Raw genomic sequence first — 20058 nt, forward strand, 5'->3', positions numbered from 1 at the left:
TTATCTGTGCTTTAAATGCCACAGAAATCTTAAAGGGATTTTTTTTTTTTTAGCACCATGTAGATATTGTCTTTTGTCCTGCTTTATGAAAAGCATTGCTATAATGTGTTAGTGGGTTCTCGTATCTCCAAATTACCACCATGACTAGGCTGTTGGAAAAAAGCACTGTTCTGTTCACTCCATTCTCCTCCTGGTAGAGTCTGTTCTATAGACTTCTGTGAAGCCAGTGGGTTTCTACTAATAACCAAGTCCAGCTTATTACCGGATTCTGCTATGAGGGGCACAACAAGGCAGCAGTCAAAGTCTCTCGTTCGGACATGATTCACCTGAAAAATCAAGAAGAGTCGTTTGGAATTGTCTTCACAACACTCTGGGCGCTGAGTCACGCTTCTGGTGTAACAGGTGTCCTGGGGGTGCCCCCAGGAGCAGCCTCGCTGAGGAGTCCCTGGCTCACTCACTCCCTGCCACTAAATCGCAAGGCCCTGGGGAGCGGGGGATGGGGACACCTGGCTGCATCCTGGCTCAGGCAGGTGCTCCAAGCGCCGAGGCTTGTCCCCCATTTCCAGATGAGGGAAGCGGGGCACAGAGTGGTTAAGGGATCTGCGTCAGAGCAGCAGCTGGACGTGGCCCCGCTAAGATGTGCTCCTGGCCGTCTGCTGCCCCCCAAGCTGTGCCCCTGACCGTGACGCCTCTCCGAAGGGGCCCGTCCCCGCCTCAGCTGACACCTGTGCTCGTCTTCTTTCGTGTCTCCTTACTCTTCACCAGCTACGTGCTGCTCCCGCGCTGCGACCTTCCCTTCTCAATCTTCTCACATCTGGACCCCACACTTAGAGTGTATGATGGACCCCAATGTCCAACCCGATGTCTGGAGTGGGGTCTCCGGGTCTCATCCACTCTGGCCTGTCGCACTGGTCACACCTGACACACCCACTCAGCCTTGAGACACCCTCTCCTTCCTTGGCTCTCTTCTCTCCGACACCAACTTGTTCGATCCTCTTATGTCAATTCGCTTCCAGTTCTTTCCTGCCTCTTATCTCTTCCTGTCTCGGAAATTTGCTTTCCCCAGGCTTCCAGCCTTGGTTGTCCTCCCTCCCTCGCTATAAGCCCACCATAGGTAACTATGACCCAAAACAGCATCCCGAATCTCCTCAATCTGGATCCAATATCTCTTCTGAGCAAGGGATCCAAACTGCCACTTGCCCCAGACTGCTGTCCCAGGATGCCCCGAGGATAGAAAGGACTCCCCGTCCCTACCTGGTACCGACCTGGTCCCCTTCCCTGTGTGGAGCCCCCCTTCCTCATTCCACTCCAACCCACCTCCAGTATTATTCTATCTTTCTAAATTGCAAATCACGCCATTATTCTGCGTAAGAAATTCCTACGCTGGAGAGCAATGTGCAGGAGCTTTGGCCAAGCGTTCAAGGCTCTCACGCCTGAATCCAGTCTACCTGGTACAGCCTCAGCTCCTGCGGAAGCAGCCACAGCACGGCGCCCATGCAGAGCTTGGGAAGGGCCACCGTAGTTCTTGAGCAAATATTAGCGTGTCTATGGAAAAGGAAAGCATCCCAGAATACCAGGACGGGACCCAGAGTCCCAAGATCACCAGAATGTGACTTTAAAACAACCTAATTCCCCAATGATGACTTGCTTTGGCGAATGTGTGTCCGAAAGCCACCCCATTGGGTCGGCCTCACGCTTCCAAAGTCGGGTCCTAGTTCCAGACGCATTCCAGCTAAACACGCTCTCAAGACTGACATCCATCCTCTCTTTTTCCTACAAAACGCGATTCCTAAAAACCGTATGGAAAAGCAGGCGTTTGCTTTGCTACCTGAAACCCTACCTGTCACCCTACTCCACTCGCTACACAAGCTTTGGCTTTTTGCTTCCAGATCATGGTGAGAGATCCTGAGATACGTCACGGCTATGAGGGGAAGCGGGATAATAATGTGCTGGCACCTGTTCTCAGGAAGTTTATCATCTGCTGGGCAATAGGTACAGGGAACCAGGCAATTCCAGTAGCTGGTGAATCCTACCGAGGGCAGGAGTGTCCGCCCCATAGAGGAGGGGCCCCTAATCGAGTGTCGAGGCAACGAAAGGAAGATGGGTAGGCACCGGTCAAGCAAGACTTGGCCAAGTTACACCAACCAAGGCTTCACCTGCGGTCTTACCTGTAAGAGCCTATCGTAGGGCTTTAAGCCACCGAGATCTCCTGGCCCAGCCGGGCGGATATTTTTGACATACACTCCTTTCTCCAGCAAGCCATCGGCTACGCTGAACCCAAAGTCCTCCATGTCAGAGCTCTTGTACAAGGTGACCTGCAAAGTGACAAAACGGGAAGGGGCGTTCAGCGTGGCTGCAGGCTGTTGTTGGCGAGACTTCTTGTCCAGCGATCTTTTCACACTCACTGACTCCGTACCGCTCCAGGTCTTGTTAGGCAGCTCCCCACACCCCTGCACTTCTCCCCCTCCCCGAGAACATCTGTGCAACGTGTAAAGGGCCACGCAGAACGGAAAAGGAAGGAGGCAAAGGGCTGGAGGGCCCGGGCCTTTCCTGCTGCGGCTCCTGGTCCCCTTCGTCAGGTGGACGCAGGTGTGGCTCTGCCCCCCGCAGGTGGGCGTCTCTGTTTGCTGGGGGCAAGCGCAGGTACGTGGGCCTGGGGAGCGGCGGCAGCGGCCCCTGGATCAGGACGGAGCCGGGCTCAGCACGCCGTCTTCCTCTGAGCAAGTGCCAGCCTGGAGTCCACTGCTCTGCTACAGCCCAGTGGGCATGTCCATACTGACAGCAACACGAGTTAAAAGACCTGAAGGTGTTCGTGTGAGCGGCACTGCGCTCTGGGGGCTGGCGCTGATAGCAGCCGCTTTGATTCAGCGACTCAAGTCATTGACCCTTCTCAGCAGCGGGCCACCTGCCAGCTCACGCCCATGCTCACCCCCACCCCAGCGCTCACGCTCACCCCCATCCCAGCGCCCATGCTCACCCCCACCCAACGCTCATGCTCACCTCCACCCCAGCACTCAGGCTCACCCCCACCCCAGTGCTCAGGCTCACCCCCACCCCAACTCATGCTCAACCCCCACCCCAGTGCTCATGCTCACCCCCACCCCATCCTCATGCCTCCAATATGACTACTTGCAATAGTTAGCCTGAGGTCCAGGCAGTCATCTAGTGGTTCATCCATTCACCAGCCGGGCACCCAGTCCCTACCACATTCTAAGCTGGCTGCTGATATTACTGAATTTTGCCCGACGCCCTCTGTACAAACTGATGCACTCTTCAGTGATCTGGGCTTATTGTTTTACTCTGTGTGTTTTTTAAACACTTTATTTTTATTTGTATTAGATCTTACTTTGAGACAAGCAGTGCACGAATCTGTTCTTGTAAAATAGTAAAAATGTCAGGGCTATGCAGGGCAAAAGGTAAAGATAAGACAGGTCTATTTTTTTTATGCCCAGTTATTTTATTTCAGAGAAGTAGGGACTATTGAAGGAACTACAAAAAGTGGTGTTTGTGGTTTTTTTATTTTACTAGGCAGAGAGCTCAAATATCAAGCTGGCCGAGTCTATACAATTCACCAGGCAGCCCTCATGGTTATTGCCATATTAGAGGTGAGGAAATTCAATTTTATAGAGGTTAAGTAATTCCCCCAAGGTCACCAAGGTAACGAGTAGTGAGGCCCTGTCTGATTCCAGACATGAAACATTTAACTGGTACATGCTTCTGCCAGTCAAAATGCCTTGTTTCATGGGTTCTAAGATATGCTTTATTTTTCACATTTTAAAATCTTTGAAATCAGGTGCATTTTGTCATCCATGGCATCTTAGATCCTATGAATTAAGACATATGAACATCCTACCACCACCTGCCTCTTTCCTACAAGTGCACTAGGAGGAGAGGGGCCAGATTTTTTTTTTTTAAAGATCTTATTTATTTATTCACGAGAGACGCAGAGAGAGGCAGAGACACAGGCGGAGGGAGAAGCAGGCTCCCTGCGGGGAGCCCGATGTGGGACTCGATCCCCCATGACCTGAGCCAAAGGCAGGTGCTCAACCGCTGAGCCCCCCAGGGGTCCCAGGGGCCAGAATTTCAGAGAGAGCTGTATTTTGATGAAAAAAAAAAATCCAAACATATTTAAGAATAGGCTAGAAGAACGAATCCTCGTTACTCATCGCTCACATCTAACAACCATCAAGACCTTATACCACATCCTTCATCCACCCTTCTTTTTTCTTCTTTGGGTTATTATTTTAAGGCGGATGCCAGTCTCTACGTCATTTCACGCTTACATACCTCAGGATAAATCTCTAAAAAAAAAAAAAAAAAAAAAAAAAAAAAAAAAAAAAAAAGATCGCGTTTTTCACCTAACCTGGGTGTCACTAATTCATTCACCAACTCACCTTATTCCCTGATATCCTCCAACACCTCGTCCAGAACACAATTTCCCTGGGTGTCTCAACACTGGTTTCTACAGTTTTTTTTTTTTTTTTTTTCCCAAATCAGGATCTCAAGGTCAGCAGTGTGAGGTCCTCTTGTCTAGAGCATGGCCCCAGGCTGCTGGCTCATTATGGGAACTGTACCCATGTCTTCTTCTGGCCTTCATTTCCCTCCCAGGGGAAGTTCCCTCTGCATCCTTGACTGGAGTCAGAGTCAGCTTTGTGAGGAGGGGTGAGAATAGATCTTAGGGGCTTCCTACAATGTCACATCCTTTGATGTCTGGTTGCCCCCCTTTGGGTGGGTCCAGGGGAGGACAGCTTAATTCCTTCATTGTAAGGCTCCCCCTCAACCTCTCACCTAAATGTTTTTGACCATTGATGATCAATGTCTGAATAATTTCATCAGGACGGCAGAGTGATGGTCTTTTTCCAATCCTGTAATATCTTCCATGTTTGCTAGCTACGACTCTTTCATAAAGAAGGCCTTTTCTTTCTTCAAATAGTGCCATTGGGCTACCTTGATGGGCAAGTTGTACCAGAAAGGCACAATGAATGCTAATTCTTTCTTTGCATTTCCAGTAAAGGGAATTACTGCACTAAAGACTTCCAATGGCGGCCCAAACACATTTTTGTTGGGAGGGGGGATGAGTTTTGTAAAGCATCACTATGAACACCTGGGTTTACATACAGATGTTGCATTTCAAGTAATTGCATCATTGTTCTTTTGGGTGCTCCAATTTCCTCATCTTTGGCCAAGGGGAGTCTTCTATGTGAACTTCCATGACCTTTTTGAGAGGACTCATTTGTTTTGCTAGTGTCTTTGCTTTCCGGCTCCAAGATATCCTGACTCATCATGAATATTTCCTGCTCCCAGTTTGGAAGCAGCCATTCTCCAAGGTGCCTTCGTTGGAGGAAACATCTTTTAGGTTGTATTCTAGTTCCTCTCTTCCCATCGTCACGCTCCTTTCTCAAAGGAAGGAAGAAGAGGAATAGGCCAAGCTGGAGAAGAAGGGTGGAGGAGGAAGGGGAGGAAGCAAATGGCTAACAGGACTGGTGAGGGCCTGTCATTTTTGGGCCCTCTATATTAGTAGATGAAATCTCTTTGCTCAAGTTTCCTGCTTCTGCGCCCCTCTTTGGCTTTGTCTGGGCCTTGACTGTGGGATTTCTTGTCCTTCTGCCCCCTTGGCATCTTTGCTTGGAGCCATGTTCTCACCGTGTGACAAGTAGCACACCTGGGGCAGGGGCCATCACCACTACTCCTAGAGGCTGGTGCCTCGTGGTTTGCTCTGTTCCACTCGCAGCCGGGTACGGGGGAAGGTCCTAGGGACCCTGTGCTAAGGGCTGGAAGGGTAAGTGGATGGGCATCTGCTCTGCCGAGCCAGCCACCCTCTTTAGGTGTCCCCGAATGTGAATGTCTGTGCTTGCAATAGGCATTACGAATCTGCCCATTTCATTCTTAGATCTGAGATAGGTTTTCGAACACGGTGAACCAGTATCCTTGCACTGGGGGAACATTTGGTGTGGGCCTAGAATAATAGCGAAGTTCTTCATTGCTCACTGGGCCTGTGATTCCTGGATGTCAGCTCCATGGCCAGAACCCAGGAGGGGCCTCAAACAACGTCAACATCAGTCAGTGGTAATACATTAACCAAAATATTCGAGTTGGACATCAACCAGAGCCGGTTAACAGATTAGCTCATTTAAGGTCAGAGTTGCTGGCCAAGAGGCTTGGATGGCAAACTCTTCAAGAGGAGAGGCTAATCAATGGTTTAAATTGGAAATGAATCTGTTTCTCTGGAAAGAGAAACCATAGTTATAAGGTTAGAGGAAACAGGATTTTTTATAGCCAACTCTGTGGTTCTCCTGGAGGTAGCCAATAACCAAGAAGAAATTATTTAGTAGTGACACAAAAGATAAGATTCCAGGAATCAATAATTCACAAAAATGGGGAGTACAGCTGGCTGCTCTCAAAGCAGCAACAATAAATCGTGCCATGTCGCTGTCGCCCTCCCGCTTGCATGGAGATTGGGGGTCGTTACCTCTGATTTATTTCCTGTCCAAAAAGAATTTCAGGTTTCCAAGGTTTAAGTCACTTTTTTTTGGGGGGGTGGTCCACCGATTAATTCCTTACCCAGGCACTTTCCTACATATGATTGCTTTTGAACTCCAGGCAACTCTGCGCAGAAGAATTATTCCCTTCTTGCTAATGAGAACAGTGACTCTTAAAGAAGTCGATGGACATATTTGTCTAGTTTGAATGTACAGGCTCTAGGATGCAGTACTTGAGTAGCTGACCTCATTTACTGTGTTCTTTCCACTAAATCATGATTTTTTTTTTTTCCTGGACATATAATCTCCTAGCTGGTCAGGCAGCCTTTATCCATTTCCAACTGCCCAACAAGCTAAAGATGACTAATTTATCATGTCTGCTGTATTTCTTCTGATCTGAGCCCCTCTGTGGCTTTCCATGAACATCTGCATAAACTCCTGCTCCCAGAGCTCTTTGTGTTGCACTCTGGCTCATGTGAATCAAGATTTCGCTTGTGGGGGTCTCTCTTCTGTGCTCACCAAAGGCCGCAGCCTGAGAACCCGGACTATGAACAGAAGGCTAGATTTTTTCTGTCCTAAAAGGGCCAATGAGCCTCGTGAAGCACGACTCCGGGCAAGAATACAGTTCTACAAAGCTCGGTTCAATTTTAACTCTTCGCCAGCACATGCTGCAGTTGCTTCTAACCCTCCCGGGAACAGAAGCTTTACCAGGAGGCAGAAGAGTTCACCACAATTCAAGTCGAGCCTTGTCTTCTATTTCTGGGCAAGTCTGTTCACGTGTCTGAACAATGTCCTCAAGGCAAAGCTGAGAAACCTAATATTTCTGTTTTCAGTTTTGACACATGAATATTTTTAGGCAGCCGAGGCAGTTCTCCCCACTTGGATTTTTTTTTTTTAAGATTATATTTATTTATTCATGAGAGACAGAGAGAGAGAGAGAGAGAGACAGGCAGAGGGAGAAGCAAGGTCCATGCAGGGAGCCCGATACGGGACTCAATCCTGGGACTCCAGGATTGCACCCTAGGCCGAAGGCAGGTGCTAAACCGCTGAGCCACCCAGGGACACCCCCCCCCCCCACCCACTTGGATTTTAAAGGCCATTGTGTCTACCATCTTGGGCAGATCATGGCAAGTGACGGCTCTCCCAGCAGCAGCTTCTAAGCCCTGGCAGCGTTCCTATCATTCAGCCCCTTGCCTGATGGTTTTAGGGGCCAAACCAACACCTCTATTTCTCAGAGATGGTAGTACTTTTCCCATAAATCACCAGGCACTTGGATTTATTCTTACAGACACCACCAGAGTCGCTCTTTTCCTTTCAACCTGATAATTCAAGAAACGTTGGTTCTGAGGACAATCCTATACTCCTTCTGGGGCTGGAAGGAAAAAAATAAAGGTCTCGCCTTCCCAAATGCATCTTCCAGGCCAAGAGGGAGTGATTTCAGTTCGCGCCATTCAAACTAGGCTTCAAGACAAACTGGGTCAGAAAAGGCAGCTGCTGCCCTCCTGTCTGGGGAGCCTCCTTGGCGGAGGGAAAGGAACAGCTGCTTCAAGCACTGCCTCCTGCTGCTTCCTGGCAAGCGTGTGGCACCGTGGGCTCGCAAAGTAGGGGCTCGACAAGGAGAGAGTCCCCCGAATTCTCTTGGACTCTGGCTCTAAGTAGGAGCGAGTCGGGGCCGACTTGGCCCTGGGGGAGCTGAGCTGTACAGACCTGCGGTGGGTTTAGGTGCTGCTCTCCCGATTCACGCCAGAGCAGCCTCACTCTCTCATTTCACGTCACGTCAAAGAGAAGGAGCTAGATCAGCCTCCCAATCCTCCCGGAGATCAACCCCAGGCACGGGCCCCTCGGTCACCGGGTGGTTGCCGGCTGGGCTGTCAGAATAGGCAGGTGGCTAGGCCCCAACGGATGCCGGGAGGCCAGCAAGGAGAGAGTCACGGCCAGCTCTCAGGGACGTCAGAGCCCGTCTTGGCAGCGCGCCACCAGAGGCCAGATTGAACCGGACAGGCCCAAGACGGCGGGTGCCGTGACAGGAAATCCCTGACCAAGCAAGGAAGGAAGGAGCACGAAACCCTGCGTCTCCACCCCAAGTAATGAAGCTTCCTGCCCCTTGTTCACAACAGTCAATCAAAGATAGAAACCCACACCCTAGGGCACGCAGCTCTCTCTCGAGCTTGCCCAATCTCACGTCTCCAGAGTTTACTTTAATAAACCCTAATGCTTGCGTCACTTGCCCACTGTGTTGTGTGTCTGTCCTTGAATTCTTCCTTGTAAGGAGACCAAGGACCTTTGGCAACATCTGTGGGTTGAACTGAGTTGAGGCCCCCGGGCCCAGAGTCCCTCTCCCCGGTTCACCCGGCAACCCTGCCACTGTCCCTTTGCTCTTGCCGCGGCCACCACCAAGTCAGCCAGTCGGCAGAGTCTCTGCTCCAGGGTTTTTCTCAGGACCGCCCTCCAGTTACTCAGCACCTGCTGCCTCTGCTCCCGTCTCTGCTTTCAGACTCCCAGCCTGCCCTGGCCTGGCTCTCCTCCAGTTCTTGACCCTTCCCGATTCCCTCTGCAACCTACTGACCTCCATTCTCTTTAGGTCTATGTGGGTCTCCTCGCTCCAGGGTCCACCTGCATCTCTGGGGGGCGGGGCATGCCCTCCGCTCACCCCTTGGGCCTGTGGGAGTTCAGGGCCAGGCTCACTGCCATTCAGGAAGGATGACAAGTTACACACAACTGACCAAACCCCTGCTACACGGAGCGCTAACGGTCTCCTCGGTGTTATTTCCTCATTCCAGGTGTCGCTGTGGTCAGACACTGCAAAGATTCTCAGACCAAGGAGACAGCTCTCCATCAATCTAAGGGAAAGAAAGAGACTAGCCTGGGCAAGACCATTACAGCGTAATCCTTGCTATAGCCAGACAAGTAAGATGACAGGACAGTGGTGAAGGAAGAAGTCCGCAGGCTAGTCTCCAAGGACCAGGGTGTTAGGGGAACAGAGTGACCCTCAGAGAGCTCTGGCACCTATAAGTGTACATCCTACAGATAATACAGTATCCCATGACCTATAAATGAACATACTTGATCACAACAGAGAGACATAAACAGGAAGAGATGAATGATTCCCCGGCCAGAGCTAGACTTAAGGGAGGCTATTAACACTTCTGAAGAGGTGTGATGGGGGACCGTTGACCAAGGGACAAGATGAAGATCAAAGACCTGAGGTGACCTGAAGATCAAAGACTAAGAAGTAAGGCACACGGGAGCACTGACATGGCCTGTGGGTCATCTGAGTCTGGGGGACTGCAGCTTTGTTGGGGCATTTCTAGTGCTCGGAGCTCAGGCCCTACAAAGTGGACGGGAAGCTTGCTGGAAGGTAGAGGTGCAGCTGCAAGTGAAAAGATGACCTCAAAGGCTTTGTTTTTATTTCCCTGTAAGTCATTGGGCAGCTTTAATCCTAACTTGGAAATCTTATTCTTGCATTCTTGCTTTTTATCCCCCCTCACTGACTGAGACATATAGAAAGTTTCTTCATCCCCTTTTGAACAGGCTTTGTCATCCCACTGTCATTTCCTGTAAAGAGTGAAACAAACAAAAATTTTTGACACCAGGCAATCATTTTTATAAGAATTATATCGGGGCGTCTGGACGGCTCAAATGGTTAAGCCACTGACTCTTGATTTTGGCTCAGGTCATGATCGCAGGGTGCTGGGATGGATGGGCCCCACACTCAGCAGGGACTCTGCTTAAGATTCTCTCCCTCTGCTCCTCCCCCTAATACATAGATAAATCTTTATTTTTTTAACTTTAATTTTTAAAAAGCTTTCATTCATTCCTGAGAGACACAGAGAGAGAGGCAGAGACACAGGCAGAGGGAGAAGCAGGCTCCCTCCGGGGGGGCCTGATGCGGGACTCGATCCCAGGATCTGAGACAAAGACAGATGCTCAACCACTGAGCCACTCAGGGGTCCCAATAAATAAATCTTTAAAAGAAAAGAATTATATCTTTTACATTTTAAAAAGTATGTTTTAACAGAATCATAGACCAAGGAAGCTGAGGGAATGATCCATTTTGGGGACTGTCAGGGCTGAATGTCATGACTCATTTAAAACCTACAATGCAAAAAATCAATCAATCAATTAATCAATCAATCCTACAACGCACCCTCCAGCCCTTATTCTGCAATCCCATGTCCCCCAACAACCTTCCGATTATCACTGGCCCAGGTTTCACAGGGAGAGGATCTGCTTGCCAGGCTATGGTAGCGACTAGTAACTGGACACGCATCCATTGGTCTTTGCAAACAGATGCCCATCCTGCTTGACGTCTCTATCTCGAGGGCCCCAAGGCTGAGTCTGCTTTTCAGGCTGGGAGGCCGTGGAGACCGAATTTTCTGGGCTTCCAACACTGCATGGCTGAGGCGACTTCCCCGGGGGGGGGGGGGGGGGGGGGGGGAGGAAATGCTACTTGTGAAGTCTCCCCTGCTGAGCAGGATCCTGCCCCCACCTTTGCTAAAGGACAAAAGCAAGGTTCTGAGAAGTGACATGGCTAATGCCTGTCAGACTGTGACCAAACCTCGGTGGGGCCTGATGACAAAGTCTGTGCTCTTTCTGATTTATCCCCTCACTACCACCCCCCCCCCCCCCCCCCCGCCTCGAGGAAGAGGAACTGGAGCTAGCAAAGAGGGGTAGGCAAAAGCAGAAGGTGCATATATTCAGTTTGTCATTTTTAGCTTCTCGTAAGACAAATCTATAGGAGCTATTTGGAGAATAGGTCGAGGCAGGCCATGGGGACTCGTTTCATCTCGAGCACTGACTCCAAATATCTGGCGAAGAAGGAGGCATGTGTCTGAATAAGATACATTTTTCCAGTTCCTATTTCCTCCTAGGGCTGAGCCTCTCTTCTTGACGCCTGACTCGGGGAGACTATTGCGGGAGAGACTGCCATGAGGCACTGCCAGTGACACCTCTTACAAGGACAAAAGCAACTGTGTCCTCTTGGGAAAAACAAAGCTCCCCTCTCTAAACATCCAGATACATTGGAAATGCAAAGTCAACTTGGCTGGGGAAAAAGTGCTGGTAGCCAAAGCAGCTGTAAGAAATCACCGGGGTCCTAGCGGACAACTCAAATGTTCCAGGGTCGTGTCACCTGCACCCCTAAATAAAAGTTGGTTGCTGAAAAAGGATTTTTAAAGACCTTTTTGTATGATGGTAAATACCAATAGCTGCATACAGTTAAGGAATATAATTTTACTTAAAACCACATATGGCAGGGCCAAGGGAAATGTCAATATGACTAGAAAAAAAAAAAGTCCGAATGTTCTGAATGTGGGGCAACTTTCTACTCTACAGGGAAAAAAAAATCTTTTTTGCTTTAAAGTATGCAAAGAAGGGAAGCTAGCCTTCATCTCAGAAATAGATTAAGTGGCCATAAAGGATATTTAAGCATCAGAAGGGAAAGTAGGGTTATCAATGAGCTGTAGCTAAGATCACAGGCTCCTTATCTGTAAAGAGAAAGAATCTGTGATAAGCTATAGTACAAACCAGAATTCATTTTAAAGATAAAACCCAGGAGCTGCAGGGCCGAAGACGCAACCTCATTTCCTTTCTTCCCCTGCCAACCCAGCTCTTGCCAATGATTTCGCTGAAACGGAATCATCACCTCCATTAGCAAGACCTCAAGGAGCGATCCACAGTCTTTAGGGTGCAAGACAATCCCCCGAAGGGGTTGCTAAAATGTAGCTTCTTGGCCTGCACCCCCAGAAAATGCTGACCAGGCCAGTCTGCGTGGGGTTCAGGAAACTGAATTTTAATAAGCGTGGAAGGGATCATCAGAGGTTTTTATGCCAAACTACTGTCTAAGGCAGGAGTCTGCGAATGTTTGGTCGACACCCATTAATACATTTTGAAATCAGCTTACTACGATGGTATTTGAAAAAAAGACAAAAAATAGGAAACGTTAGCACGAACGGCGCAGTCAGGTTTTGTATTCGGTCACACGTGAGCGTGGATGTTTGCATGTCCTGAGTCGCAAGGTTGTGTTTCGGATAGTCTCAGTCGGAGAGGCAGTGGCCTCAGGGGACTTGAGTGTCACGTCCCTGTGACACTCCCCCGCACCGTCCCCTCACACCCTGCTAAATATCCAGCCATCTCCCCAGCTCTAACTTCCTCCTCCATCCACACAGCCAGAAAAGGGAGTGGGCCTGCGGGTCTATTTTAGGTCCAAGTGTCATGCAGGACAGGACGACTAGCTCTGGGGGTTCAGGACTGAACGTACACAACTTAAAGGAAGGCTTGCCCAGAGGGAAGAGCCTCAGACGCAGCAGATGATGTGAAATGAAAGAAAACCGTGTAGTCCCTGACCCGAGCTTGGGACTGTCTGCAGGTCTGAGGGAAAAGAAGGAAGGGCAAGGACGACTGGGTGGAAAGTCACTGGGCAACCAATGGAAAGAAGCTGAGACCCAAGAACCTGCAAGAACCTGGCCTACCCTGTGTTCTTCACGTTGGAAGGTGATGTCAGCCACCTGTCACCCGGAGATGGAGCTGTATTTGCTTGTTTCCTCGCCCCAGCAGTGAGAACGGCTACTTGCCCATTGGTTCACACCCCCCTGATCCAGCTGCTCCTGAACCCGGAATGAGTCTATGGGCACTGGCTTGGACAGGAGCAGATCTGCGACCTGTCCTCCAGGCGACAGATCTCTCCAAGGAGCAAATGGCAATGGGAAACGACACCAAGCCTGGCGTGCCACTCACCTCCTCCGGCCTCTCTGCTCTGGTCATTGCAGCCCCTTGGGACTTCCTCCACCAGGTCCACTCGGAGGAGCCCACCAGCGGGGCACAGGGGACTGCACGCCACCCTGCATCCCACTTGTCAAGCTGTGCGTCCAGCTTGGGATTATCTCCAACTTGAACAAGGAATGTTTTTCTGATGCCCTGGCCCTTCTCCACGCCACCACCCACAACAGTGCCTTTTCCTCATTTTTACAAAAGAAAAATTAGGCTAAAAACCACGATAGGCTAGTGGCACCCCGCTGGGAGGATAACTCAATCCCACCAACAAGTCACTGTGCTTTTTCCTCACAGTGTCAGGCAACCTTGCAGGGGTCAAGAGATGCTCACGGGCCTTGCCAGCATGACCTCGAGTCCGAGGGACTGTGTTGTTGTGCACACCATGCATTGAACAACCAACATGTGGGTGGCCCAAAAGAATACCTGAACTCGCTCTCGAAAGGAAAAGAGAGCCGGGATGTGGCCTACACCAGGCCATACACCAGGCCATGCAGCACGCCCAGGATTCCGGGTTGTCAGGCTGCACACTCCCTGGCTACCTTTCCCCCTTAGCTAGATCCTTTCTGTGTGTGCCCTAAGACGCCCAGCACACCACCACCTACTTTTGAGCGTTCTCCCTCATTTGGGACCGACTCAGAAGGAAAGTGAAGCTTCGTGGGAGATGCCCCCATTGCCACCGCTGAGGGGAAATGCCTGGAGCGAAAGCAAAAAGCAGCATCCCTCTGATTAGGTCCAAGTGGCCCCTCCGTGTGGGGGACCCTGTGGCCCCACTGCCATGCTGCCACTCATGGTGCTGGCAGGTACAATTTGCCTCTTTAAGAAAGAAGATGGATTTCTTTTCCTTTCCTTTCCTTTCCTTTCCTTTCCTTTCCTTTCCTTTCCTTTCCTTTCCTTCCCTTCCCTTCCCTTCCTTTCCCTTTCCCTTTCCTTTCTTTCTTTCTTTCTTTCTTTCTTTCTTTCTTTCTTTCTTTCTTTCTTTCTTTCTTTCTTTCTTTCTTTCTTTCTTCTTTTTCCTTTCCTTTCCTTTCCTTTCCTTTCCTTTCCTTTCCTTTCCTTTCCTTTCCTTTCCTTTCCTTTCCTTTCCTTTCCTTTCCTTTCCTTTCCTTTCCTTTTTCTCTTTCTTTCCCTCAGTGATAACAACCTGCACAGCAAATTCCTCATCATTATCTTTGCTAAATGCTTGCAGTGCAGCGGGGATGGGCCGACAGGCCTTTGTACCCGTGGCCTATCAATAATCTTCCTCTGAGGCAAGTGCCTCGCTCTCCAAGGAAAAATGACTCTGTTTTATACCTGCTATTTCCCTATCCCGTGGATGGGGGTAATAAATATCTGCTAAGAAGGGCTATTATTGTAAGGGCGAAAAATATAAAGCGTACAGAATAGGAACTCAATACATGCTGGTGTCCTTTCCCTTAGGGGCTGAAGGAGGGTGTTAGGAAGCGTGCTCTTCTTGGCCTGGGCAGGAGAATGTTTGAGAAGAGGGGCGGCCAGTATTCTCAGACACCTGAGGGAGTCAGGTGAGGCTCACATGCTCCTGGTACAGCTCGATTGGCACGGACCCCACAGCTTCCCCTACGTAACCACCAGAGGGGACCTTACAGCCTCCTCATGGGGTTTGCCAATTGGCATTTAGGGCCTTTGACAGGCAGTACCAAACAGATGCCCCAATTCAGGGAAGCTGGATGAACAAGCGGACTCCCTGCGTCCCCACCCTCCAACACCAGACACTTCTTTATTGTGATTCCTCCTAACGCACAGGCTCCAATTGCAGGCTTTGCTCACTTTGGGATATTGGCATTCCCCAACGTGCCACCATCCCCGACATTCCTTTGCACAAGCTTCCTGCTGCACTTGGAATGCCCTCCTGTCCCCCACTTTCCTGCAGAGCCCACACCGGCTCCTAAGAAGCCTTGCCCATCTCCTCTGTAGAGGGTGAGGGTCCACCCTCTGTCCCCCCACCCCGAGGCAGCCCCGTCCTGCCTCTCTCACTGTACCCTCCTCCCCATCTTCCCACGCTTTTCCACCCTAGCTCACCACGAGACTACGTGCCCCGTGGGGGTTCACAACACACTGGCACATGTACCACATGAGCGGGTGAGTGAGTGGTAAGAATTAACCCAGGATGGAGACACAAGGTTTAGAACTCAACCTCCCATTCTGGTCTTTCTTTGACCACATCTTTTGTCAGCTGGCAAAGCCAATAGCCGCAAAAAATTATAAAATATCTTTTATACAGGTGCTTAGGGAAATTGAAGTCTTCAGAGGAAAAAAGGGGGTGTAGGGCTTGTTTCCTCCTCTCAATCCAACATCTACTTGCTTTTCTGGGTAAGACAAATAACTAATTTCTAGCAAATAGGTCATTAACTCCAGAGAGGGTCTTGGTTCTCAAGACCAAAGATCTCAAGAAAGGTGAGATCATTACTGTCTATGCATCTTTATGTATTAACTAAAAATAAAGCATTAGTTCCATGGAAGAAAATCAGAGGCACCTCCTTATCACTGCTCTCCTTGCCCCGGGCTTCTGCAAACACTGTCACTTGTACATGCCTTGTTGAAACTTGGCCAGCAACCCAAATTCAGCTCTGTGTGCCACAGGGGACTTTCTTCCATGAAGTCAAGTGAGGCAACCATCACAGGCCGAGATGGGACACACCAGGACGTGCCCTGTCCTGACCCGAGACATCCACATCACATCTTCTGCATAACATAACCGTCTGCTAAGCCTGCCATTAAAGATCAAGCATTCCAACATTATGCCTGAAGCTCATTTTCAACGAAGCTACAAGCGTAGCTTGACAATCAGAAAATCCTTGTCCCACTTCCAAAGAATGACAGACCAATTCATCTAAACTTCATGGGACTCTGGAGCCTCCAGCCTTTGTGCGAAGATTTTGGCCACAAATAGGTTTTTAGTAAATTCACTGCTCCAAAGCGAATTTCCCCCATTTTATAGGATAACCCAAAGGTCACAATCTGAGCACAGAGTCCCTGACGATCTGCCTTTGGCCGCTGGCTTCTGTCGCCGGCTGAGCCCGCAGGAGCGTGTCATTACCACGCCGGGCACTGCGTGTCATTACCGCAGTGCTCACGCTAAGCAGAGTGGCTACTAAGGGTGACAGAGGAAAGAGAAGAAAGCATCCTGACCTTGTGCAGCTCCACGGGAGTTGGGGACATGATCTCCTTGATTTCTTGTTTCATTTTTCTCAGGGTGACAGACTTTCTGCCCACATCTGAGGGTAGGGTGTTGCTCCGAGTTGTTTGGCTGTAATGTGGCCGTGAGCTGCTCCGTTCCTGGAAGCTGGCCTGTCGCCCCAGCTGACTGCGAGGTGTTGGGGCCTCATGATTCAAACTCATCGTGCTCCCCGACATGATTGTTGCCTGTGGCATTGACAATTTTCAGAAACAGTTAAGCCCTGGACTAAGGAAAGGGTTCGGTCGCTCAACATTAAGCACATTTTTCCTTCTGCCCAGTCAAAATACAGTCTCTTCGGGGCACAACCAAAGGCTGGAGAATGGACATACTAATTGAACTATGAAAGTCTGGGAACATGCTTCACAAGTGGCATTTATAATGCACATCTCAAATCCAATTTAAGTACTTAAGTCATTGAGTTTATTTAATCAAATACCACCCCTGGCAGTTTGGAGGCAAATTGAAAAGCTATAACATTTGCTTCCTGCAAACTACATTCTAAGCATTAACTTTCCACCGAGTGGGCTCTAAAGATGGGATTCATGAAGCCCCTTCAATATATCTTCCAGCAATGGACGAAGAACTTTTCACAGTGGAACCAGGCAGCCTCCCTTGGCGATGCTGCCTCTAGCCCCACCTGGAGGTAACAAGGGGCGGAAATAGGGCTATTGATAGAAAGGCAATTACCCAACGCTACCCACCTACCACTGGTACACTGTCTTCCCTTTGGCCTTCTGACCTGCCCCAGAATTCTGTAGACCAGCTAAGTCTCCACACCACTTGGCGTAGGTCACTGTTCCTTAGAAGTGGCCTTCGTGGGAGATCCTCAGAAAGGCCAAGAATAATCATTTATTGTGCTACTGGATTCAACCCTTTGCTCAAAATCTGGGACACTTGGATTGGATTTTACCAGTGAACTGGGAAGCTTGTTCCATTTCTAAGTATGTTCATATGTAAGGGAAAGGCAAGGCTAGATCCCAAATATGACTGAATCTTAGACATGAAACTGAAAAAGCATCTGGAACCAATGTCCTGTTGAGGATGTTCATTTCTCATGGTATCATGGGAATGCTAAAATTCTGAAAACAAGCCTGCAGCCAGCAACATGCTCCTCGGTAGGATGGTCGAACATTGGTACACCAGGATTGGTGAATCTGCTTGATGTCATGGCAACGGAAAACAAACTCCACATGCTGTGTTGCTGGCCACACTGCGATCTCATGGTTCACATTCATAAGGATGCTAAAAGCAGTGGGGTGTCATTTGTTGAGTCCTTGTGTTCTCCCACTTGAGCCTCAAACAACTTTATGAAACACACACTACTAATTTGTAGGTGCAGAAACTGAGGCACACAGAGGTTGACCTCCCCAAAGTGACATAGGTAGTACGTGAGCCAAGGGCACCATCTAAAATTATTGATTAGGAGGGAACCCTGCAAAGTGACAGAGTTTTCATTTGTTATCTTTCTAAGATTTTGTAATTCCAAGAGCCACCTGGTGTTTGGCTATACACACACCAGTAACAAGATCTTTGAACTGAAGCCAAGTATTGGCGCACATGTACGTGTATCTACAACTCTGTCGAAAAAGGAACAAAACCAGTTATCAATATCTTGACTAGATTCGTCAGTTATTGATAATTTTGAAAAAGAAAAATTTAATTGTAGGAAAAACCTTACTGGTCATTGACCATTAACATGTGCTAAGTACCACACATACGTGTCTGTAGGTTGTCATTTAATACTTAAGATAAGTCTGTATGATAGGTATTCGAGTTATCATACCTCCCCATTTCAGTCACAGAAAAGGATGCCCAGCTAGGTCGAGCAAGTTGCCCAAGAGTCTGGGATTGCAGTCCTCGCACTCTGATTCTAGAACCCTTATTCTTGACTACCAGGCTGTATTGCTTCCCAGTCAAGTATTCGGTTGATTTTTTTTTTTTTTTTGAACTGACTTTTTAGGAGATTAAAAAAAAAAAACCTAATATTTAAACCAATGTGGAATATCCATAGTATGTTTTTTTTTTTCAGTTAAATCTATTTTTAAAATCGCAAGCTTTTGACTACTAGCTCTGTCGGTGTCGTGCATTTCTCTGTGTGTCCACTGTTAAGTGACAAGCACCCAGTGATTATTGTTCTTGCAGTGGTGACCATCCATCTACTGGTTTTACCTACTAAGACAAGTTATTTGCTTTGTTAATATCTATTTTTTATTTTCATTTTTCATGGGACCAGTCGGAAACACGTTGGAGATAAAATACTTAATCTCTACAACAGGGAGATAACAGATCTGCTTCGATGAGCCTTGACCACAACAGAAATCCTAAACTGATCTAGAAAGAGTTCTGCTGGAAGCAAGGTTTCTTTTATTTTCTTTTAATTTTTTAATTTATTTATGATAGTCACAGAGAGAGAGAGAGAGAGAGAGAGAGAAAGGGACAGGCAGAGGGGAAGCAGACTCCATGCACTGGGAGCCCAACATGGGATTCGATCCCAGGTCTCCAGGATCGCGCCCTGGGCCAAAGGCAGGTGCCAAACCGCTGCGCCACCCAGGGATCCCAGGAAGCAAGGTTTCAAAGCATGGCTTGACTGCTTTGTTTAAAGTGAGCTTTAAACAACAACAACAAAAAAATGGACTTACTATGGAGAAATATGAAAATTAAAACATAATATATAAAATATAAAATAAAGCTTAAAAATAATTAAAACATAATATATAAAATCTAAAATAAAGCTTAAAAATAATTATTTTGAATCATCTAAGATTTGCTTTTAGAGATTCTCTATTGCCTAGTTCCATTTTGCACAATTTATAATTTATAGTTATAATCCCCCTCCCCCAAATTATCAGTAAGATAACTGATATACATAAAGCTTAGAGGGATATGTCCAAGTGTTTTCTATTTGATATTTAGTTAAATGTTCTTCCTATATTAAACAAAAAAACCCCAATTAAGGCAATGTTCATTAATAAAAATGGCAAAAATAATTTCTATTGAATAATTATTAAATGCTATGGCCTGTGTGAAGTGCCATATAAGCATTAATCATTATAATCCCCTTATTTTACAGAAGAATAACTATCTGATAAGACAGATTAAGTAACTTGTCTAAAATCTTAGTATGAATTTTTTTCTTTTGTTAAAACTATACATTTTTCAGGGCTAAAGTTGAGCCTAAATAATTGCTAGCTAATGGGGAGAATGCCTAGTATAATTTTCACTTCCATTTCAATTGTAATCATTTTTCATTTTAGCTAATCTTCTACATTTATTATAGTTACAGTATGCTATAACTTTTAATACTGGATGTAAATTTCATGTGCAAGAAACTAGCTCTAATAATATTTTTTTTGCACCGTAACATTTACAATCAAGCAATCAGAGTTCATTATACTCGTTATGATACAAGTATAAATAAAACTCTAACTTATAGATTTGCCGATCATTCTTCCTTGTTATAGGGCTTTGATCTGCTTTTGGCTTATAAGCCCAACCCATTTCTGGATTTATAATTTCAAGGGTCCTACCTGCCTGAAGCAATGTTAGAAAAGGTTTATAGGCTATCGCAACACGACTTCCATGCTCATAGATGTCGTGTTCGTTAGGTAACTCACT

The 20058-nt window shown here is 47.9% G+C and overlaps 1 protein-coding gene across 22 annotated transcripts in view; it reads right to left on the reverse strand.

The window, feature by feature from the left end:
- GRIP1 (glutamate receptor interacting protein 1) overlaps positions 1–20058 on the reverse strand; it is a 664081-nt gene continuing 644023 nt past the window's right edge. For 21 of the 22 annotated variants that reach the window (XM_077913731.1, XM_077913735.1, XM_077913732.1 and 18 more), the window contains 3 exons: positions 16395–16628; positions 2169–2315; positions 1–326 (listed from right to left, as the gene is read on the reverse strand). In XM_077913731.1, coding sequence (XP_077769857.1) covers positions 99–326; positions 2169–2315; positions 16395–16628 — 609 coding nt within the window. In that variant the 3' untranslated portion in view covers positions 1–98. Of the gene's footprint in view, positions 327–2168; positions 2316–9899; positions 10035–16394; positions 16629–20058 lie in introns of those variants that run through there. The other variant, XM_077913737.1, reaches the window with a different exon arrangement.

Source organism: Canis aureus, chromosome 11 (genome assembly GCF_053574225.1).
Source record: "Canis aureus isolate CA01 chromosome 11, VMU_Caureus_v.1.0, whole genome shotgun sequence".
Lineage (NCBI taxonomy): Eukaryota > Metazoa > Chordata > Mammalia > Carnivora > Canidae > Canis > Canis aureus.